This window comes from Cololabis saira, chromosome 2 (genome assembly GCF_033807715.1).
Source record: "Cololabis saira isolate AMF1-May2022 chromosome 2, fColSai1.1, whole genome shotgun sequence".
Classification (NCBI taxonomy): Eukaryota; Metazoa; Chordata; class Actinopteri; order Beloniformes; family Belonidae; genus Cololabis; species Cololabis saira.
This window is the reverse complement of record NC_084588.1, coordinates 5,488,425-5,513,414: the sequence shown is the minus strand read 5'-3', so window position 1 is coordinate 5,513,414 and position 24,990 is coordinate 5,488,425. Positions and strand designations below refer to the sequence as shown.

Below are 24,990 nucleotides of genomic sequence, written 5' to 3'. Positions count from 1 at the left end.
CAGCTGTTTTGAAGTCTTTCTCCTCTGATGTTGCTCTTGGCAGGAAAAGGGAGAGCAGTAGAGGAGTAGGACTACAACCTTGTACCCCAGTGTGTTTAACTTTTTGACCTGAAAATAAAGATATATATATATATATATATATATTTTAGATAATATACACAGAAATATGAACAAATAATGTCTGAAACATTGTGGGCTGTGATTATGTAAATAATTACTACATAAGTTAAACACATACCAAGACAGATGCCTCATCAATGACATGAGAGGTGTTTTTTTTTTTTTGGCATTTCAACCATGTCTCCTTTCTGGCCCCAAATTTCTGAAGTTTTTTTGCCAGTCTTTGCTTTCTTGGCTGTACTGACTGGCAATATTTGCAGGTCTTGGTGGCCACACCAATAGTTGCTTTACAGCTCACGCAGGTTGTTTTAGTTGACCCTCGTGGCATCTTAAAACTACAACATAAAACAATCAACATTCAATAACTGTTAAATGTATAAAATACATTATTAAAGAAAGAACATATATTTGCTTAAAAATGATATTAAATATACATATTAAACATAAACAGTCAAATTACGTTTAAATGAACATGAAAATAAAACTCAATAAAATATATAACCTGGCCATCTCCTGTTCCTGCTTTCTTCCTTGCACTTGCTGTCCCTGAGAGAGGTTCTGTGTGAGCACATTTATAAGGCTCTGTGCAGCTGCAGACACTGTCGAGTTATGGTCGACATTCTGGCAAACACAGATAAAATAACAAAGACAATACACATTAGAGACAAATACCTGAGCTGTATACTGTAAGGAGTGTAAAACTCAGAACCACTAGCTAATAGCATAAAGCTAGTTAATGCTAGCCCTATGCTTCATCTCCAGCTTTCCCCACCTAAAGATGTCTTTTCCCTTTATATACCTATAGTATGTGGAAGCAGAGACGTTTTATAAACTGTATACTGTATAAACTGTATAGCTGTATAGATTATCTTTGGTGGAAGTTCTTCTTCTTCTTCTCAGTTTTATTGGCGGATCACAAACAACTTTAAGGTGCATACCGCCACCTACTGTACAAGAGTGTGTAAAATCATTTCATTTAGCCTGTTTCTATTTCTATTCTATTCTATTTATCAGCCTAGTGTCTTTTAAGAAATGAATTAGTGCCTTTCTGGTGATTTCAACCCTCTCTCCCTCTGTTCCCAGTATCTCCCTCAAATTCCACCTCACGTCCTGCCTCTCTGACTTTTCCTGTAGCCTTTCTCTTTCTATTTCATATCTGTTGCAATGCATTAGAATATGTTCACTGTTTTCTTTTACTCCACAGTTCTCACACTTATCACTGTCCCTTTTTCCCATAACATACAAAGTGCCATTTAATCCTGTGGTCTAGTCCAGGGGTTCTTAACCTTTCTGACCTTGGGGCCCAATTTTTTCAGTACAGAGTGGCCCGGGGCCCGTTAAATATTAACACTGTATAGCAGGGGTATTCAACTTTAAGAGGTCCATTTAGAGAAAATTTACTCAAGCGAAGGTCCAGAACATCATAATATATATATATATATATATATATATATATATATATATATATATATATGTGTGTGTGTGTGTGTGTGTGTGTGTGTGTGTGTGTGTATATATTCAAGTAGCCTCATAGTTGTATCAACATCCGCATCTGACTGTTATATTAAAAAAAGTACATATTTGCCAATTTTTTATTTTTATTTTTCAAATGCTATCTTATTTTATTTCTCTACCAGCAGTTTGAATTTCCCCTTTTCTTTGTTAATTGTCTCAACACATTTTTATACTAAATTAATATAAACACATCTTAACAATTTAAGGTTCAGGTTCAGGTTCTCATATGCATGTGAATGTGCTCATTGATGAGCCTGAAACGATATTTAGTTTTAATTATGTTCACTGTGGAGAAAGCTGCTTCACAGCTGTATCTGGACCCAGACATGGGCAGGATGTTTTAAGATGCTCAGCTTATTTTTCTGTGACTTCAGTTCAGACTTGAGTGGATATGTTTGATGAAAAACTTTGTGTTTTGTTTCAGTGGCGTTTCACTTTCGCACTTTGAACGCCACGGTCTCTGAACGTATGAGACACTGGTTTTGTCCCAGTGGGAAGACTGAACAGGATGAATTTGTCCATTCCGGGTTGCATATTTAAAAATACAGCGAGGACAAAACTTAGTTTGATTTTACTTATTTACATTAATAAGTTGTCAGGACTCAGTGTGTCGGGTTCATCCGAGCCTGATCAGCTGCGACGGGCACAGCCCGCACCGCAGCTCTCTGGTCGCGCTGCAGCAGTTACTTTCCGATGCTTTTTCGAAAGCCCGAACAGTCCAGTCCAGCAGACACTACAGCCCACGCATCTACATCTACCATCCTTCAGCAGTAACGACGCAGCCCACCGCCCGAGCGGCAGCCTCAGCCGACGTCCCCGGCCGCGGGGACGCGCCGGGATAAATGAGCACGCCGTGCTCGCTTGCTCTGTGCGCAGACCCAATTAATCGATCCCTAATCCTGGCGGATCTAAACGTACTCTGTGCAAAATGAAGGATTTTCTCTGTAAATACCATGGATCTATAGGTAAATACACACCATTTCTCTTACTATTACACGTACAGCTAGCTGAGTGTCTTCTTCTCCTCATTTGGTAGGGAGTTGCTATGCAGTCCCGTGGCCCCCGCGGCCTTATAGATCCATGCCCGCGGCCCACAAGTACAAAACTGAATTTTTTTTGGCGGCCCACTAGATGGCGCTCGCGGCCCAAGTGTGGGCCGCGGCCCTATGGTTAAGAATCACTGGTCTAGTCTGAGTCTTGTTATGACTATTTCCTCTCTTCTGTTCCTTTCTGTATAATTCTTTGTTATGATAGACTTTTGTATTTTGTGATATCCCTGTCCTTTCTGATCTTCCTCCCACCTTTTCTGCCATATTTCCATTCCTTTCTTCTTTATTACTGCTTTACCTTCTCCTTTTCCTAGTGGAACTGGTATTGTTATTTCCTTTTGCAGTGCCATTTTTGCTCATTTATCAGCACCCTCATTCCCTGTTACTCCCTCATGTGCTGGTACCCAACAGAACTGTATGTCTATGCCACATCTGTGTATTCTTAGTAAACTATGATAAATATCTATGAGTAAGTCTTCTCTGCAAGTTGTTGTTGATTGTATACTTTCCAATACAGCTATTGAATCTGTGCACACCACCACCTTATCAGGACTGACCTCTTCCACCCACTGTAACCCAATAAAGACTGCCACCATTTCTGCTGTATATAGTACTGATAGTTGATTAGATAATCTTTTGGAGATATTTACATCGAACTCAGGGATATACACACCTATTCCCACATAATCCTTTTGATTTTTTGACCCATCTGTGTATATTTTCAGGTAGTTGTAATAACTATTTCTCAAGTAAATACTCGCTTTACCTCCTACTTCATTCATTCTCCATTCTTTTTTCTGTTCCAGTATGTTCATGTCTATCTTTGCTTCTGGGAAGAGCCAAGGAGGAATATTACTCATCGGTGTGTACTTAGTGAACTCTAATGTCTCCATTCCATATATTCTCAGTCTTTCATCCCTTGACCACCCAAACCCATGTCTCTGGAATTTAGAGTATTCCCAACAGTCCTTTATTGTCATTGTTGCAAGGTTTTCTTCCCCACTCCCTTTTAATCTTACCCAGTATGTAAGTGTCAGTTTTTCCCTTCTTCAGTCCAGTGGTGTCTCTCCTGCTTCTACTAATATTGTGTTAGTGGGGGTTGACCTAATAGCTCCTATGCATATTCTCAGTGCTCTATACTACGGTCTGTCTACTTTTTGTAATGATGTCTTTGCTGCTGCTCCGTATACTATACAACCATAGTCTATTGTTGACCTCATAATTGCCATATATATGTCAATGAATTACTTTTTATCTGCCCCCCAGTCACAGCCTGCCACAGCCCGTAGTAGATTTATAACCTTTTTGCACTTAGTTTCCAAATGTTCAATGTGTGATTTCCATGTATATTTGTGATCTAGCCATAACCCAGGTATTTAAACTCATTCACCCTCTCCATCGGCTGACCATATAGTGTTAGCTTCTCAATGTCAATCTTGCGCTTATTTGTAAAAATCATGTAACGTGACTTGCTTGTTTACATTTTGAACCCCCATTCATATGACCACTTTTTCTATTGCTTTCCTCATATTCTTAAAGACATGTGGCACATTTTTTCCCCTCATCCATATGGCCCCATCATCTGCGTACAGCCCTGATTTGATGCATCCTTCTAAATTTGTAAAGATGTCATTGATCATTACATTGAACAGTACAGGAAGTATTTGGAAGTGGGAAATGTCAAACTTTAAAGTGTGGCTGTTGAACTGTACAGTCTGGCATAGATCAAATCAAACTTTATTTATATAGCACTTCTCATACACATAATGCAACACAAAGTGCTTAACATAAAACAAATAAACATAAAACTTATTAATGCCCCCCCCCCCCCCCCCCTCCCCGCAGACACAAGCAAACTACAATTCACCTAGGTTATACACACAGACAGACACACACACACACAGACACACGGTGCAGACATGGCTAGGCACAGAGGATCCAGGTGAGGAAACGGTAACAGGGAGCCGTCCACGCCAGGAGGTCTCATAGCCCGCAGCTACAAGGGGGGGGGGGCCCACAGAGACCATCCCGGCCCGGACGGATAGAGGAGTCCACACCACAGCGGTGAAGCCGTGGTGCAGAGCTCCACCACCATCCAGGCCAGAACCAGCCCCAGGACGACCAGGAGTCCAGGAGTCACTCCCAGCATGGAGACTCCCCATGAGGAAACACTGGAGATAAAAGCTGCAAGAAAGCAGGATAAAATACACTAAAAGGGTTTAAAAGAGTATAACATAAGATAAAATCCTAAAAGTATGTCTAGAAAGCAAGACATTAAAAACTAAAAGAATAAGACAGTAGAATGTATAAAATAGACCATAAATAACAACTAAAATATTTAGATAAAACATGAGATTAAACAAAAATAAAATATGATAAAAAAGGATAAACTAAGTATAAAACAGAGCAGTAAGATCCAATAAAAATAAGGGTGAGCATAAGAAATTTAAAAGAGTTAAATGAGTCAGTTAAAAGCCTGATTAAAGAGATGGGACTTGAGCCTCTTTTTAAAAACATCAACAGTCTCTGCGGCCCTGAGGTTCTCCGGGAGGCTGTTCCACAATCGGGGACCATAAAAACTGAATGCCGCCTCCCCGTGTGTCCTAGTTCTAACTTTTGGTATGGTTAAAAGGCCAGCACCGGAGGACCTCAGGGTCCGTGAGGGTCGATAGGGTAAAAGTAGTGCAGACAAATAAGAAGGCCCAAGACCATTAAGACACTTAAAAACCAGTAAAAGAACCTTAAAATCGATCCTGAAGCGCACGGGGAGCCAATGCAGCGATTTTAAAACAGGTGTAATGTGCTCCCGCCCTCTGGTCCTCGTCAGCACGCGTGCGGCTGAATTCTGTAATAATTGTAGGTTCTTAATACTCTTTTTAGGAAGACCAGAGAGCAGGGCATTACAATAATCTAAACGACATGAGATAAAAGCATGCATCAGCACCGCCGTACTAGCCTGAGAGAGAAACGGGCGGACTCTGGCTATGTTCTTAAGATGGTAAAAACAGATCTTTGTTATGTTTGTAATATGAGGAATAAAAGTGAGCTCAGAGTCAAAAATCACGCCCAGATTTTTAACTGATTTTGAGGATTTAAAATCCTGTAACTTTGGTAAAAGTTTCTCTCTCTGGCCTTCGGGACCGATGAGTAAAACCTCTGTTTTGCCCTGGTTGAGCTGTAGGAAGTTTGCTGCCATCCATGACTTGATGTCTAAAATACAGTTGAAAAGGGCATCAATTGGCCCAGTGTCATCAGGAGACACGGCGATGTACAGTTGCGTATCGTCAGCGTAACTATGGAAGCTGATGCCGTGTCTCCTGATGACGTCCCCAAGGGGCAGCATGTACAGATTAAAAAGAGTTGGACCTAAAATTGACCCTTGGGGAACCCCACACATTATATTATAGATTCCTGAGGAACATGTATCCATACTTACAAAGAAACTTCGACCAGTAAGGTAGGATGTGAACCATTTAAGAACAGTACCAGAGAGGCCCACCAGGTGCTTCTGTCTGTTTAATAAAATGTGATGGTCTACCGTATCGAAGGCGGCGGTTAGATCCAGGAGAACCAAGACTGAGTTTTTGGTTATCTAAATTGCACCTGATGTCATTTAAAATCTTTAAAAGTGCTGTCTCTGTACTGTGGTTCATCCTAAAACCGGACTGATGAGCCTCTAAAATGTGTGTTGAGTTTAAAAATTCATTCACTTGATTAAAAACAAGTTTTTCTAAAATTTTACTTAAAAACGGTAAGTTGGATACAGGCCGGTAGTTATTTAAAACATTGGGGTCCAACCCACTCTTCTTCAGAAGGGGCTTCACCACCGCCGTTTTAAAGGCGGCTGGGAAGACACCCGTCTGAAGAGAGTAGTTGACCAAATACAAGAGCTGTTCCTCAAAGAATCCATAGAGTGTTTTAAAAAACGGTGTGGGAATGGGGTCTAAAAGGCAGGTTGTGGGCTTTACCTTGGAGAAAACTCTACAAAGTGTCCCCGCATCAACGAAGGCAAAACTCTCCAGTGTTTCCTCAGATAAAAGCACTGATCCAGGTGTGTTAAGAGTTAAAATCTGTTGAGATAAAAGACTGGATCTAATGTCATCAATTTTACCCCTGAAGTGGTCTGCAAAATCCTCACAGTAATGGTCTGTTGCTGTTTTATGGGATCTGTTCAGGTTTCCATTTGTTAAAAAATCTATTGTAGAAAATAGGAATTTGGAATTGTTTTTGTTGTTTAAAATTAGGTTTTTGAAATGGGCGGTTCTTGCTTTTTTAATACTGTTATTGTAATACTTAAGGTGTTGGCAAAAAATGTCATGATGAACTGTTAATTTTGATTTCCTCCATCTTCTTTCGGCACTCCTGCAGTTTCTTTTTAGTTTCTTTATTTCCTCAGTTCTACATGGGGGTGTAGGTTTTCTGCTAATTCTTTTGGTTAAAATCGGAGCCACTGAGTCCAGCGTTGTTTTGAGTATTTTGTTAAAATTGTCAACGATAAAATCACAGGGTGCTGGTAAAATCTCTGCAGGAGTGTTCTGTAAAATCTGGATAAAATTTGCAGCCACTTCAGGAGTTAGGTTACGTTTCCTCACCGTTCTCACCGGGGCCTCCCGCTGGTTAAAACTGGTGATGTTAAAAAACACGCAGAAATGGTCAGACACAGCCAGGTCCACAACAGAGCACGCACCCAGGGACAGGCCGTAGGTTATGACCAGGTCCAGGGTGCGCCCTCTGCTGTGGGTCGGCTGTGTGACATGTTGCTTAAAATCTAGACAGTTTAAAAGGTTTAAAAATTCTCTAGATGGGTCAAAGACGCGGCATGTCAATTCTGGTGTCCGAAGCATATTTATAATGTTAAAAATATATAAAAATTTTAAAACACTACATTTTGTTACTCAACTCTACCCACTTTACTTATTCACAGGAGTATTTACTATAAGAAATGAAAATTCAAGGAGCTATTTAGCTCAAAAGTACAAAACTGTCCCTCCTGGATAACGTCCGGGCTTAAAATCTATGTACAAAAATATGATAAAAATGTCAAAAATCTTAATAAAAACATTAATTATGCACTGGGGCATAATTGTGTTGATGTTTGTAATGACACCTACAAATATAGTAACAACACTAAGCTTATTTACATTTTTATTCAAGAAATACTTTTGTCCCTACTTTTGGATTCCCAAATGTCCCTCCTGGCTAACACACTTAAAGCGGCAATATATGACCATATTTGGATGTGGATAGTCATATTGCAGGGTGTTGCATCAGCCAACAGACCCCGAAGGACCCCCAAGACAGAGCACAAGGTCAGTAAGTCTCTCTTAAAATGTTGATATTTTACCTTTTCGGTCGGTCGTACCTGACGTCCTCAAATCATCTGCTTTCTGGATAACGCTAATAAAATATTTTTTATTTTTTTTATTTTTTAAATGACCTATTTCATGTGAAATATGACATTGATGTGTTGAAGATTAAGCTAATATTTTATATAGTAGACCCAGTTAGTGCCTGATTATAAAGGAAATTTTGTTTTTTTGTCCCCCCTGGATAACGATATGTCCTCCCTGGATAACAAAGATATTCTGTTACCCAGGACATGTCCTCTGTTATCCAGGATGGACATGTAAATCAATTCAGATTTTTATCAGTATCTGTAGCTTTTTAGGCATTGACTGATGTTGTAATGTTATATTTTTATTATTATTAATGATTAATTAAACGATTAATGAGGCAATATTATGTATTTTGGAACTTTTATGACATTTTTTGTTATCTTTTTCAATGATAGCACCACAGGACATTACCCGTTTCCTGTCTCTCTCAACTGTGCTATCTAATAAATATCTTTTACATATATATATATATATATATACTGAACTAATCTTTATGTTTTTTAATAAAGTTTTAGTATAGCTTATGATGTTTAAGGGTCAGTTTTGTCCTTGCAGATGCCACTGTCTAATAAAGAAAGGCAGAGACTTTTCAGGGCCAGGAAGAATGCTGAGCCACAAGCTAGGGCTGAGTATCTTGAGAAAAAGAGAGAAAGGTATTGTGATTTAGTAAAGTGATTATGCAGATCAGTTAAAAAAGGAATTAGAAAATAGGTTTACACTTGTTCGCAAAATATGTTAGTTAAGCAATGTGATGTGATGTTTATGGTAGGGCACATTTCTTCTGGAGCATCGGCATCTTGGTAATTTATCAAACCTGTATACCATGTCATTTGTTTTATTTCTAGGTACTACAAAGATAAATCCAAATCAAAGCCCCAGACACCTATACAGCTGATGACTCCTTCTGCTGCAAAAAAGAAAAGAGAACAGTGGAGGATTAAAAAGAAGAGACAGAGGGAAAGACTGAGGCAGATTAATCAATTAATGGAAGACACACCAGAATCTATCAACGAATCTGCTCTTGAAGATCCTCAACTTGAACCTCAATCCAGTGAGCCAAATGAACCTGAAACACACTCATTCAGTGAGCCAAATGCTCCTACAACACACACACCCCAATCCAGTGAGCAAAATGCACCTACAACACAAATACCCCAATCCAGTGAGCCACAGGAGAACGCTCAGCCACTTGCTTCATCTACCCCAGAAAGAAAGGATAATAACGCTTCAAAACGGCTTGCTAGCTTAAAGAAAGAAAAGTCAAAACTGAAAGATGAAATAGTTCAACTTCAAAGGCAACTTGCACAGGCAAACAAGGAAAAGGAGAAAATAAGGAAACGCCTCAAGAGGGCCAACAAAAAAAATGTTGTCAGTGAGAAGCACAAGCCACGGGGAGCAAAGAAGCTGGCAGAAATGAAGAGGGCACAGGTTGCCCAGTTCTTGTGTAGGGATGAAAATAGCAGACTGCTACCGGGAAAAAAAGACACAGTGACCAAAAAAAAAATTAAAGTACAGAGAAGGGTCCTACAAAAAACCTTAAAAGAGCTCCATGAGCAGTACAACACAGAAATGAAGAAAGAAATTAGACTCTCATATAGACAGTTCTTACGTCTCTGTCCGTTCTACATCACAGAGCCAAAAGCAAGTGATCGTGATACCTGTGCGTGCATATGTAGCTGAGCCAATATGTTGTTTATTTTATTTTTAATTTTTTTATGAACATTCTCAAAATCTGGGCGCAATATTGTTGTGTATATATTTTTTTACCGTAATTCGGTATAGTTTCCTGTCACCTGTAGCATAGGGGGACCTTAATTAGAGGCGCACCCAAATATTCAGGAGTGACGTAAGCACAGACTCCCGCCAGAACTCCTGAAGCTGTTACAATGGTAAGACGTATGTGTCGGTCTTCTTTGTTTTATGCAAGCTATCTTGCTTTTAAGTGACTTGTTTTGGTTAAAACCGTAAAAAATACAACTGCTAACTTACCTTGAGTCTTTTAAATGGTAAAACGGCCGTTATATGTGTGAAAATACGTCGGGAAATCCCCCTCATTTACATATCCTCTCACTGACTTCAGGAGACACAGAGAGCTGCTGCTCCGTCTGCCTGTGTTGACTGTCCCCTGTGCTGCTGTTCTTAGGTGCGTTATGGGTTTTTTTCCCCCATGTATTTAATGTTGTTCTGTGTATTTTAAAGGACTGCATTTGTTAGTAGCTTGACAGAAAATATTTTATTTGGAAGTGGATTTTTATTTTATTTATTTATATATTTATTTGAGAATTAGACATATTTTATTGCAGTGGATATCGGGTTTACTGATTATTTCAATTGTAACTGCTCAGATGTGCAGCCACTGTACAGGTATACATTTTAGTATACACACTTTTTGTTTATATTAATATTTTTCTGTTTATTTGAGCATACATAAATAATTTGTTATTTAAATCAGAACTCCTGAAGCTGTTACAATGGAGACACAGAGAGCTGCTGCTCCGTCTGCCTGTGTTGACTGTCCCCTGTGCTGCTGTTCTTAGAAATAAATTTGCAGATCCTGACTTCCTGGTGCCTGGTGTCTTCCTGCTTCTGTGAGCAACCATCTTAAAGTCGCTACACATAGACCACGAAAATGTCCAGATTCTTGTAGAGAAACTAGCCCAAAGTGGCTTAGTGAAGGCAGCAAGCCTTTCAGAGATACTGGCCAGTATAGTGTGTGATGTTAAAAAAAATGACTGCATGTATCGTGTCTGTGTGGACTGCTGCTATAAGGAGTTAGAGCTAGATTTTCAAAATGAGAAAAGCATCACTACATGGCAGCAGTGGGAACGGGTCAAAACCACAAATGGTGACAAAGAATACACCAACTTCGTAAAAAATAATGAAAGTGGTACATGGCAGGACCTATTATTATTAAACAAGAAGCTTGATTTGCTTGCAAAACACCATTATATATGGATACACCAGGCTGAGCAGTGCAGGCATCTAAAGGACACCATCAGCGACACCGAATTAGTATTCCACATGGACTTTTCGGAAAACTATGGATGTAAAATGCACACAGAGATCCAGGCTTTCCATTTTGGTGGAAGCCGCCAACAAGCCACCATCCACACAAGTGTAGCCTACACGTCCAAGGGGGTACAGTGCTTTGCCACTATTTCAGACAGCCTCAGGCATGATGAGAGAGCTGTGTGGGGACACATTGAGCCTATTTTAAAGGACATTAAGATGCGCAACCACAATTTCACAACTGTCCACTTTATGAGTGACGGGCCTGTGACTCAATATAGAAACAAAAAAAAACTTCTATCTCATGAGCACACTTCCCTACATTATGGGCTTTAAAGAGGTTACCTGGAATTTCTCTGAAAAGGCCCACAGAAAAGGTGCACCAGACGGAGTCGGTGGTGCTGTTAAACGTGCTGCAGATGAAAAGGTTAAAATGGGTGCTGACATCCAGACACCCAGAGACCTTTACAACACATTAATAAGCACAAGTTCAAGCATAAAATACTTCTGGATATCAGAGGAGGACATTCTTAAACATGATGAAGCTGTTCCAGAAAAGATTCCAGTAATAAAAGGCACAATGAAAATTCATCAGATCGTGTCTGTGACTCCAGAGAAGATCAAACATAGAGAGCTGTCATGCTTCTGCAGCCGTGGCACAAACAGCGAGTGTGACTGCCACAGTCCAATTGTATTGGACTTAAATATCACAAAGACCCCCACAAACACACAAACTGCAGCTCCAAGTATGGGGAACAAAAAGAAGACCCCCACAACCAGTGAAACAGCCCAACAACTGTCACCTGACCTGGTTGGCAGGTTTGTAGTTGTAAAATACGATGCAATGCCATTCATTGGTCAAGTTGTCAAATTAGCTGGCAATGAACTTGATGTGAGCTGCATGCGACAGCTAATGGGGAAAAATTCATTTGCCTGGCCAACAACCCCTGATGTGATTTTCTATTATGCATCTGACATGCAAGCCATCGTGTCAGAACCTGAGCCGGATACGAATCGCTCATCGAAATTATGTCCCCAAGACTGGAAAACCTTCCAAAGTTTTTGGTAGCTCACCTCACCTGCTCCGCTCCCTCAGGCTGTGATAAAAGAAAAGATATCCAAGAAAAAAAATGCAGTTTCAATTGTTTGCTTTAAAGTTTAATTCATTAACAGGTTTATGAAAAGAAAAGTTTGGTTTACTGTATTAGACTAAAAATGTAGTTGTTAGAAATAACTCAGTTACTTAACTGAAACTTTGAAAGATTTGTTGTTTTTAGGTGAGTTTATTGTGAAATCAAATCCATGGCATTTTAAGTGATTATCTATTGTTACATTCAGAAAAATCAACTCTAGTTTTTTAACATTTTAATATTTTAACATTGCAAATGACTTGGTCACTTGGTGACTTTAACGCTGACATTGTTGAACAAAAAGCTTGTTTGAATGTTTTGATGCTATGCTGTTACAAACAACTGAACGTGTTTTCTTATAGTTACGTCGCTGTTACATTGTTGCATGAAATTAAAGATTTTTAAAAAAAAAAAGAAGAAATCACTTTTTCAGATCTTTTAACAGTTCTCAGTTTCTTTGTATTATGTTGGTTACAAATTATGTTCCTGAAACAGCCTTTAATGAAATACTTGACACTGAAATCGTGCAGTGGTCATTCCTGGCTAACAGCATGTCATTCTGGGTAACAATGACACAGTCAAATAATTCAACCCAAATTTCATATTATATTACAGTATTGTGTTTTTTTAGATGAGGATACAATAACAACCCTTTTACTTACACTGTGAAAAATCTTTAAGACATTTTCCATCTTTTTTCTCTTTTTGGCACTAAATATTGTGTGACAAACAGGAACGAATGAAGCCATTTCACTATAAATGTCCAAATATATTACATTAATTCTGATAAAAATGTTGTTTTCTGAGAAGTAATTATTTGTTGAGCTCTAACTATAATTATCTAAAAACATTTAAATGCCAACAATGATAGAAATTTTAATTAATTTTGAAAAACATTTACGTTACCCAGGGGGGACATTTCCCACGGGAGAAATCATATAATTCACTGAAAAATGTTTATTGCATTCTTAAAACAAATTCCTGTTGTTGAGTGATATACAAAACACTCTGATAAAGATAGAAAGTGACTTAATGGGTATTTTTAGCCAATTTCATTTTTTTCCATTTTTAAAATCCTTATTCGTCTTTGACCCAGATACTGGGTCTGAGATGTTGTCTAAGTGCAGATTAAAATCACCAGTTATTAAGATCCTGTTGTAGGAGGTGTGAATAATTGATAAAAGTTCAGAGAATTGGCTGATAAAACAGGTGGAATACTGGGGGGGTCTGTAGACCGTTATGCAGAGAATTGGGGGGTTGCTAAAAACAAAAGCATGATATTCAAATGATGTGTAGCTGTTAAAAGGAACTGCATTGGATGACATAGTGATTTTTGTTATTGATGCAGTTCCGCCCCCTCTCTTGTCCCCCCTGGTGGAAAATAGAAAGTTAAAATCTGGTGGGGAGGCCTCAGTGAGAACAACAGGTGCATCTGTGCCAAGCCATGTCTCTGTAAGGAGAATACAGTCCAGTTTCCTGTCTAAAATCAAGTCATTTATAATAAAAGATTTGTTTAAAATCCGCCGGATCGGCGTCACCGGGGCCCCGCCCTGGAGCCAGGCCTGGGGTTGGGGCTCGTAGGCGAGCGCCTGGTGGCCGGGTCTTTGCCCGTGGGACCCGGCCGGGCTCAGCCCGAAACGGCGACGCGGGTCCGCCTTCCAGTAGGCCCACCACCCGCAGGAAGGACCATGGCAGGCCGGTGCATTGTGGGCTGGGTAGCAGTCGTGGCGGGGTGCCTCGACGACCCAATCCCTGGACATCAACCCTCACAGTGGGGACATGGAATGTCACCTCGCTGGGGGGGAAGGAGCCGGAGCTTGTGCGTGAGGTTGAGAGATACCGGCTAGAGATAGTCGGGCTCACCTCCACACATAGCTTGGGCTCTGGAACCCAGCTCCTTGAAGGGGGCTGGACCCTCCACTACTCTGGAGTTGCCCAGGGTGAGAGGCGGCGGGCTGGTGTGGGCTTGGTTATAGCCCCCCAGCTCAGCCGCCATGTGTTGGAGTTCACCCCGGTGAACGAGAGGGTCGCTTCCCTGCGCCTTCGGGTCGGGGATAGGTCTCTCACTGTTGTTTGTGCCTACGGGCCGAACAGCAGTGGGGAGTACCCGGCCTTCTTGGAGTCCCTGGGAGGGGTACTTGATAGTGCTCCAACTGGGGACTCCATTGTTCTACTGGGGGACTTCAACGCTCACGTGGGCAATGACAGTGATACCTGGAGAGGTGTGATTGGGAGGAACGGCCTCCCCGATCTGAACCCGAGCGGTGTTTTGTTGTTGGACTTCTGTGCTAGCCACAGTTTGTCCATCACGAACACCATGTTCAGGCATAAGGGTGTCCATCAGTGCACGTGGCACCAGGACACCCTAGGCCGGAGGTCAATGATCGACTTTGTTGCCGTTTCATCTGACCTTCGGCCGCATGACTTGGACACTCGGGTGAAGAGAGGGGCTGAGCTGTCAACTGATCACCACCTGGTGGTGAGTTGGATGCGCTGGCGGAGGAGGAGGTTGGACAGACCGGGTAGACCCAAACGGATTGTGAGGGTCTGTTGGGAACGTCTGGCTGAGCCCTCTGTCAGGGACATCTTCAACTCCCACCTCCGGGAGAGCTTCTCTCGGATCCCGGGGGAGGCGGGGGACATCGAGTCCGAGTGGACCATGTTCTCTGCCTCCATTGTCAACGCGGTGGCTCGAAGCTGCGGACGCAAGGTCTCCGGTGCCTGTCGTGGCGGCAATCCTAGAACCCGGTGGTGGACACCGGAAGTACAGGATGCCGTCAGACTGAAGAAGGAGTCCTACCGGGCTATGTTGGCCGGTGGGACTCCTGATGCAGTAGATAGGTACCGGCAGGCCAAGCGGGCCGCGGCTCGGGCAGTCTTGGAGGCAAAAACTCGGGTCTGGGAGGAGTTCGGGGAGGCCATGGAGGAGGACTTTCGGTCGGCCTCGAGGAAATTCTGGAGGACCGTTCGGCGCCTCAGAAGGGGGAAGCAGTACTCTGCCGGCACCATTTATGGTGCTGGTGGGGAGCTGTTGACCTCGACTGGGGACATTGTCGGACGGTGGAAGGAATACTTTGAGGATCTCCTTACCCCGACTGACATGCCTTCCACTGAGGAAGCAGAGGGTTGGGGCTCGGAGGCGTGCTCATCCATCACCCAAGCCGAGGTCACCGAGGTGGTTCGTAAGCTCCTCGGTGGCCGGGCACCGGGGGTGGATGAGATTCGCCCTGAGTACCTCAAGTCTCTGGATGTCGTAGGGCTGTCTTGGTTGACACGCTTCTGCGACATTGCATGGAGGAAGGGGACAGTACCGCTGGGGTGGCAAACCGGGGTGGTGGTCCCTCTGTTTAAAAAGGGGGACCGGAGAGTGTGTTCCAACTACAGGGGGATCACACTTCTCAGCCTCCCGGGGAAAGTCTACGCCAGGGTACTGGAGAGGAGATTACGGCCGATAGTCGAACCTCGGATTCAGGAGGAACAATGCGGTTTTCGTCCCGGTCGTGGAACACTGGACCAGCTCTATACCCTCCGCAGGGTGCTCGAGGGTTCATGGGAATTTGCCCAACCAGTCTACATGTGTTTTGTGGATCTGGAGAAGGCATTTGACCGTGTCCCTCGTGCCATTCTGTGGGGGGTGCTGAGTGAGTATGGAGTCCGGGGCCCTCTACTAAGGGCTGTCCGGTCTCTGTATGATCGAAGCAGGAGTCTGGTTCGCATTGCCGGCAGTAAGTCAGACTTGTTCCCGGTGCATGTTGGACTCCGGCAGGGCTGCCCTTTGTCACCGGTCCTGTTCATAATTTTTATGGACAGGATTTCTAGGCGCAGCCAGGGGCCGGAGGGGATCCGGTTTGGGAACCTCAGGATTTCATCTCTGCTTTTTGCAGATGATGTTGTCCTGTTGGCTTCATCAGACCGGGACCTCCAGCATGTGCTGGGGCGGTTTGCGGCCGAGTGCGACGCGGCAGGGATGAGAATCAGCACCTCCAAGACCGAGGCCATGGTTCTCGACCGGAAAAGGGTGGCATGCCTTCTCCGGGTGGGTGGAGAAGTCCTGCCTCAGGTGGAGGAGTTCAAGTATCTCGGGATCTTGTTCACGAGTGAGGGAACAATGGAGCGTGAGATTGACAGGCGGATCGGTGCAGCGTCCGCAGTAATGCGGTCGATGTACTGGACCGTCGTGGTGAAGAGGGAGCTGAGTCGAAAGGCGAAGCTCTCGATTTACCGGTCAATCTACGCCCCTACCCTCACCTATGGTCATGAACTTTGGGTAGTGACCGAAAGGACAAGATCGCGGATACAAGCGGCCGAGATGAGTTTCCTCCGCAGGGTGGCTGGACGCTCCCTTAGAGATAGGGTGAGGAGTTCGGTCACCCGGGAGGAGCTCGGAGTCGAGCCGCTACTCCTCCACATTGAGAGGAGTCAGCTGAGGTGGCTTGGGCATCTGTACCGGATGCCTCCTGGACGCCTCCCTAGGGAGGTGTTCCAGGCATGTCCCACCGGGAGGAGACCCCGGGGAAGACCCAGGACACGCTGGAGAGACTATGTCTCTCGGCTGGCCTGGGAACGCCTCGGACTCCCCCCGGAAGAGCTGGAGGAGGTGTCTGGGGTGAGGGAAGTCTGGGCATCCCTGCTGAGGCTGCTGCCCCCGCGACCCGGTAACGGATAAAGCGGGAGAAGATGAGTGATGAGATGAGTGAGATTTGTTTAAAAGAGAGCGCACGTTCAGCACAGCCATCTTGATGTCTGTGCCGAACGCACGCTCATCATGACGATTTAATGGAACATTAAAAACATAGCTGGATCTAAAAACATTCCTGTGCTTGGTTTTTCTGTGTGAAATGATGGTTTTTATAGTGTGAATGTCCAGAGATTCTGGTGACAGGGGTGGTGGTGGTGCTGTACAGGTGTGTGTGGTGTTGGTGTATGTGGTGGGTGGGGGTGAGTGAGAGGTGCTCCTATGTGTCTGTGTGTTAGCGGTGAGTCATGAGGTGGTGTAGGACTGGACTGTCAGGTCAATGTTCACTGATAAAAGCCGTGACCCCACCTGGTTTGGATGGAGGCCGTCATGTTTAAAAAGGTGGGGTCTGTTTAAAAAAGCCATAAAATTGTCCACATATGGGATACCTTGGTCCAAGCAGTATCCCTTCAGCCACCGGTGCAGCTGGCGGAGACGACTGGTGGTGACGTCCCCGTAGCGCGGCGGGGGAAGCGGCCCGGAAATGACCAGCCGCTTCCCCGTGTCCAGCAGGCGATCCACCATGGCCCTGAACTCCTGCTTCAGGACCTCCGACTGCCGGTATTTTAGATAATTGATTCCGGCCTCCAGGACCAGCGTGGAGGCCGAGCTATGCTGATCACACAGCTGGAGGGCGGCGGACTCCACATCCTTGACGCGGGCTCTGGGGTGGCAGAAGGTCCGGCCGCCCTTCACCCTCACATGCCGGACCATCGAGGTCCCAACGACCAGAACAGGTGGGGTTTGCTGCTCCGCGGTCCCGGGGACCAGTACAGGTGGGGTTCGCTGCTCCGCGGTCCGCCTGGAGCTGCGCCTCTGGCGGGAGGGGACCCGGGGTTGGTGACGCCGGCACGCGGTTGCTCCTGGCCGAGACGGAGAGGCCGAGCCAGGCTGGGCGAGCAGATCCCGGTTCCTGGGCTGGCAAGAGCCACGACCCGCTGATCGGGCCGGTCCCGGCGGAGAGCCGGGACGCGCTCCCATCGGCGGGAAATCCTGCAGGCTCAGGACGTTGAACCTGTTGTCCAGTGGGAGATCCGGTGGCGGGGCAGGGGGAGATGGACGCCTGGTGCCTCTGGTCACCACGGCCCAGGATTTCTCCGGCCTGAGCGGCGTCGAGCTCACCGGCGCCGGAGCCGCCGCTCCCTCCTCCCTGATGGAGCACTGCCACTCCGCAGGACGGAGACAGGAGGTGGAGGGTGCCGAGGATTTCGGCTTGGCTCCCTGCTGGAGCCAGCGGAGCCCAGCGAGTGCTGGTGCTGGAGATCCGGGGGTGGGAGATCCGGTCCATGGCAGGGTGGTATTGTCCATGGCGATGGCCGTCATGCTCCGATCGCCAGTACCGGATGCTCTCAGGTGAGCAATAAATTTCGACTGAGTTGTGGCAACTGTGGAGAAATCCATAAGGATTTTGTCCTTCTCCTTTAGGTCAGCTTTCAGGCTCACAATGCTGTCCCTCAGTTTTGACAGGGCGGGTAAACAGGTCTCACACACCGCTGCCATCTGAATGGTGTTCCGCGTTCCGCGATCACTTCCGCTTCCACTTCCGTATCCGTATCCGTATCCGTCATCAGTATCAGTGCAAGCACAGTTTATTTATTTTATACTGCGATTGGTGCCATGTACGGTCTAAAACAGCTTTTTAAACACAAATGTGTCACATATCAGTTTTTTCCACTGCCAATCACGTGAATATGGTGTACAGTATATTAAAAAAAATCTGAGTCCCTTTAGGGGCTCCGTAGAGTGGCCCGGCACTCATTTGTTCTGTCCTCAGTCACTCTCCAGTTGTTGCGGTGGGTGACGAGGAGGTTCCCGGCGTGTCCTGGCACTGCGGCTGCAGCAGCAGCAGAGTCGTGACTGACGCTGTGCTTCAAACACAGAGGGACACGATCAGCACTATTATATTATAAGTCTGATATGTGATGACATTAACAGTATGACATGAATCTGGCTTCATTTCACCACCTCACCCGCGTCGCCACTGCCAGTTCCCCATATCTTCAAAATGTTTGTGCGCTCGGGTCAGGGTTGGCTTAAAGATACACACATTTTTCGGTTAGTTTTTTCTTTTTAAATCCCAACCTTTGCGTAGAAGGTGGCTTGCGCATCTTTCAAGCCCTGTTTTGTGCACAAGCAAGCTTTATAAATGAGGCCCCTGGTGTATTCAAGCGCACCACACCGTCACCCATCACAGCACAGCACAGGGTCTATCAGAGCTGGCAGCACTTACTTTAAAGAGGCTCCTGAAGAGGAGTCCAGCACAGGGTCCATCCCTCCAAAACAAACACCTGGAAAAATAACTTACAAGTTAAAGAAAAAAAAAACAGCCTTTATGAGTTGGTGAATAGGCAGAAATACACAGTCTGCACAATTGACTAAAGATTAGGGCCTTGACAGTAGCTCAAAATTCACAACTGGCAGCACGGTGGCTTAGTGGTTAGCACTGTTGCCTCACAGCAAGAAGGTTCCCGGTTCGACTCCCAGGCCCAGCAGGACCTTTCTGTGTGGAGTTTGCATGTTCTCCCCGTGTTTGCGTGGGTTTCCTCCGGGTACTCCGGTTTCCTCCCATAGTCCAAAAACATGCATGCTAGGTTAATTGGTGATTCTAAATTGCCCGTAGGTGTGAGTGTGAGTGTGTCTGGTTGTTTGTGGGGACAGCGGGTGGAAACTAGCATTACTGCTAAAACCCGGTGTATTTACACTGCTTAATGTAGTGTTAAATAATATGCATTGTCCCGTCTAAATAAACTTTGAACTTGAACTTGAACAAGGCAGTGGGTACATAGAGATGGGATTAAGGTGCAAATGCAGTCCTTATTTGGACAGGGGCACCGTTGCACACAGAGACTCGGCAATTAAAGGATTGCAGATTATTGTCATCCCAGTATGTAAGAAAGAAAAAGAAGTGAAAGAACAGTGCATTTGGTTGTAGCTGAAGTGAAACCAGGCTGAGACTTGAAAAGGGCTTTACCAATCCATCAAGTCCACTTTTCCCTACAAGACGAACAGAAGAAAAGTCAAGTTTGCACTTTCAGAGCTAAATCAGATGCCAAATGGGAGTTTTCTTAAATGTAGCTTGAGGGAAGGAAGGCTGGGGAACCCTAGGGTGGGCGGAGAGTGTGGGTGCGGATAGGAGTCTGGGGTTGGTGGGCTGTCATCCTGTTACACTCCTGCCACAACTGGCAGTTCAGCTTTGTGTTCTGCCAGTTTACACTAGGGATGGCATAATTGACAATGGCTAACAGCAGAGAGCAGTGCAGAGCCTTGTTGAATGGCCAGTAATGATTGGAGCAGACGCCCACTGCCCCAGTCCCGGGGGACAGTAATCCAAGATCCTGGGGCCGGATTCACCAATATGTTCTTAAGAACGATCTTAAGAAATGTCTTAAGATCTAAAATTAAGAAGTTCATAAGAAAGTTCTTAAGTGAAATTCCTCAATATTTTCTTGAAAACCGTCTTAAGAACTGTCATTTCTTACGAATTTCTTATTTTTCCTACTTAAGAACTTCTTAAAATATGTCATTGCATTGCACGCGCCAACAAACAACATTTATACAGGTAGTTTGGTCTTAACCGTCAGTCACTCACTAAACATGGAGAAGGAGAAAAAGAGATGCAGGAACTTTTCAAGGTTATGGTGGATGAAATTAATGTGCGAAAAAAAATACTATTGGGGAAATTAATAATTATTAACTACCAGGCTAACTAACATGCTAACAAACAGTTAACAGGCTCTTTGTGTAATTACAAAGTATATCCTCAAACTAGTCTAAACTTGTCTTAAATGTGTTGAAAAAGGTGATATTAGAGTCTTTTCACAGAAGTTGAAAGTTTTTCCTTAAGAAGAAAGTTGAGAAAATACTTAGAACTTTTTTGGAGAATATGACTTCTTCTCTTTTTTCTTCTTATGACTGAACTTAAAGGAGCTGTATGTAAGAGCAATAATAAAACGAATTAAAGCTGCAAGCAGCGATGAACGGGCCCTCGCACTCACGGCCACCGCCCCCATAAGCATATCAGAAATGACACCACCCACGACTCTCTATGTCAAACCATTCAAAAGTTATAGCAGAAAATCGGGACAACCAATCAGAAGAAGGGGCGGGGTTAATTTTCACCAATTATGGTCAAGGACTCAATACAGAGTCCCATGACACCACCCACGACTCTTTATGTCAAACCTTTCAAAAGTTATGGTAGAGAAAAGTATTCTAGGGGGCGCTGTTGAGCCGTTAGGCCACGCCCATTAATACAAACCATGAAATATCAAATTTATCGCCAGGCCTGCCTTGCATGCAAAATTTGGTGACTTTTGGGGAACTATCAAATATGGACCAATCAGATGAAGGGGGGCACGCTTTTTGGCGTCTAGCGTCGCCACGGTAACACTTTTGAAAGAGAAAAGTAATGCGCGTAGTCGCAAGATGAAGACGCACATTTTGATGTATAACACACCTGGGTGGACGTTACGGTTCGGGCCGTATTAATTGCCGAAAGAATGGCATAAATTGCACCAAAATTACACAATTAATTCAAAATGGCCGACTTCCTGTTCGGTTTTGGCCATGGCGCCAAGAGACTTTTCTTTGAGTTGCGACATGATACAGGTGTGTACCGATTTTCGTGCATGTACGTCAAACCGTATTGTGGGGCTTGACGCACAAAGTTTTCCAGGGGGCGCTGTTGAGCCATTTTGCCACGCCCATTAATACAAACCATGAAATATCAAATTTATCGCCAGGCCTGCCTTGCATGCAAAATTTGGTGACTTTTGGGGAACTATCAAATATGGACCAATCAGATGAAGGGGGGCACGCTTTTTGGCGTCTAGTGTCGCCACGGTAACACTTTTGAAAGAGAAAAGTAATGCGCGTAGTCGCAGGATGGAGACGCACATTTTGATGTATAACACACCTGGGTGCATGTTACGGTTCGGGCCGTATTAATTCTCGAAGGAATGGCTCATATTGCTCCAAAATTACGCGATTAATTCAGAATGTTCAAAATGGCCGACTTCCTGTTCGGTTTCGGCCATGGCGCCAAGAGACTTTTCTTTAAGTTGCGACATGATACAGGTGTGTACCGATTTTCGTTCATGTACGTCAAACCGTATTATGGGGCTTGAGGCGCAAAGTTTTTTCTGTCTGAACCAACCAGATGAAGGGTGGGCGCGCTTTTTGGCGTCTAGCGTCGCCACGGTAACGCTTTTGAAAGAGAAAAGTAATGCGTGTTGTCGCAGGATGGAGACGCACGTTTTGATGTATAACACACTTGGGGGCACGTTACGGTTCGGGCCGTATTAACTGCCGAAGGAATGGCATAAATTGCGCCAAAGTGACACGATTAATTCAAAATGACTGACTTCCTGTTCGGTTTCGGCCATGTCGCCAAGAGACTTTTCTTTAAGTTGTGTACTGATACAGGTGTGTAGCGATTTTCGTGCATGTACGTCAAACCGTATTGTGGGGCTTGAGGCACAAAGTTTTCCGGGGGGCGCTGTTGAGCCATTTTGCCACGCCCATTAATGCAAACCATTAAATATCAAATTTTTCGCCAGGCCTGACTTGCATGCAAAATTTGGTGACTTTTTGGGCACGTTTAGGGGGGCAAAAAGGCCCTCCTTTCGTCAGAAGAAAGAAAGAAAGAAAGAAAGAAAGAAAGAAAGAAAAAAGAAAAATTCCTACAGATACAATAGGGCCTTCGCACTGAAGGTGCTCGGGCCCTAATCATAAAATGACCCCGATATGTCAACAGACATTTAAAAATCATGTTCATTTCAAATACTTATGTCACTGACAACAGCACTCAAACCAGGATATTCCAGTTTAAAAAGAGGAGTTGCAGCCCTCAACTGATGTTTATGTTGTCATTTTTTGTTTTGGCCTGAAGCTCCACCCTCCACCTATCTCCCAATCACAAAGTCAGTATTGTTTCGGCATCCGGGTTGCCAGCTCGGCTCTAATTATCGCAGCAGCCACTACGAACGTGTTGGATGAAAAACCTGGCAACCTCTGGTCGGGGGGAGGAGGGGGAGGGTACATGCCGCTCAACAATATTTTGAAAGTGACTGCGGTACCAGTTTTGGCCATTTCTTACAGACGGCTCCTTTAAGAAAAAAATGACAATTAAAGCAGCACCATGTATCTTTTCCACCTTAATCTAATATTTCCAGTCATTGTGATGGTACATCAACTTCCAACAGGTTTAATGAACCTCTGTCATGGTCTGAGGGGTCTTTATTGCCTTCACTGGCACTATGTAACTTTGAGGAGCATGGTAGGAACCCTGCCACACTAAAAAACTACACATTTTTACGGCTTTGACTGCTTTACGGCATACGTCACTTCCCCCTCCTTCCCGATTCGTAGTCGAGACGAAAATGGGCGGGGCTTGGAGCTCAGAGCTCAGCAGAAGCTGGTAACCCGTTGCTGCGTTGTGGCTGCAGCAGCTCCACACGTAACAGACGTGGGGAAAAGATCGCTAATGGTTTAACTTTTCACCTGCTTGGAGGAAGAACCACGGAGGCCGAGTATCTGACATAACAAAGAGTCGTCGGCTCGCTTGGATCGCGGCTGTAACGACCAAACATAACCTTCCACAGTAAACCACAAACAAACACTCATAACGACCGGGGTCGGATCATTCACACGGGTTTTATTCCCACTTCTCGAGCTAAACGCAGTTGCTGGCCAGCTCTCTGCGCTGCGATTAACCCCAATCTTCAGATAAAACTAGTTCGTTGAGGAAAAAATATTAACTCTATTTGTAGCTGCAGAGCAAAAAAATATTGCTCACGCCTCGGAGCCTCTTCAAAGCAGTCAAAAAAAAGAAAAGAGAAGTAAGAGTAATACAAAACATGTACTGTATGTTGTACTATTATACTAATTTATTGAAACACATGGTGAGTCAAACATTTACCAAACCAGCTGCCAAACACTCCTAAACAAGGTAGCCGGTGACGTGGGTTGTGCAGAACTGCGGCAGTAAATCCCTTATAAAGAGTGGAGCTCCGACGAGGAGCTCCATTCTTTAGTAGGGATTTCATATGGATCCAAACCGTTAATAATCATTATTTTAACCATATACCGCTCCCTGGTTTCCTTGTTTAAGGTATCCCGGTAAATTCCAGTTCCTTTCCAGCAGTTTAACATCTTTTTTTTTGCGTTCCGTCTGTTCACTTGGTGAAACAGAAAAGTAGTTTTGAAAGTCCGTCCCGTCTTCATTAATTATCAAAACAAATGCACGTGACGGGACAGGAGTTTTCCGGCAGTACGCGCTGGTGCTCATGGGAATTGTAGTGTTCTTTCTGGTAAAGCACTAACGCTTTTGTCTAAAGGAGCCGCCAAACTCAACAAAAGCTGAAAGTTACATTGTGCTGCTTTAAGGTAGGAGAGCTGATAGACTGGCAGAGAGAAGATGAGTCTACCGATACTGTCCCTCTTGGTAAAGGTGGGATGAGGAGTCCTTTAAAAACAGCCAAGTGGCTGCTTACCCTCTCGCTCTGAATTTGATCCACTGATCGGCTCTGCTGTTGCTTGTATTAGAGGAATAAATCAATTAATCTCTTTAGCTTATTGTGTTTGATTTCCAACCAGATCTTTCTATTTTTTCCCTCTCTCATTTTGCTGTGTGGTTGCAGGACATGACGGTTACTCACCTGTGATCCATAACTTGTGTAGTATGTGTTTGAAATAAGTTTCGAGTCACCAGGGCCCTCATGTACAAAGACTTGTGTGGATTTCCTACTGAAACATGGCTTACCTATAAATTCCAGAAAACGTCCTACGCACAAAAAAATCCAGATGTATGAACCTGCGTAGGCATGAATCCAAGCACATTTACTTTGTACATCCCGATCAACGTGGAATTGAGCGCACATGTAGGAGTACCAGACTCCTCCCTGTCCACGCCTCCATTTAAATATGCAAATGTATTTAAATAGGCCCTCGAGGGCCGGTTTCCCTGCTTCATTGCACCATGATACAAGAAGCTGTGTCATCAACAGAACTATCCAGACTTTGATGACAAGCTGGTG

The 24,990-nt window shown here is 44.3% G+C and overlaps 1 protein-coding gene across 1 annotated transcript; it reads right to left on the bottom strand.

The window, feature by feature from the left end:
* Positions 1–692: 692 nt before the first annotated feature.
* Positions 693–5,769, bottom strand: LOC133418971 (uncharacterized; the record flags this gene model as incomplete). Its single annotated transcript, XM_061707946.1, has 2 exons — positions 693–741; positions 5,153–5,769. Coding segments are annotated over 2 exons (666 nt in total), but the record flags the coding sequence as incomplete, so codon positions are not given.
* Positions 5,770–24,990: the final 19,221 nt, after the last annotated feature.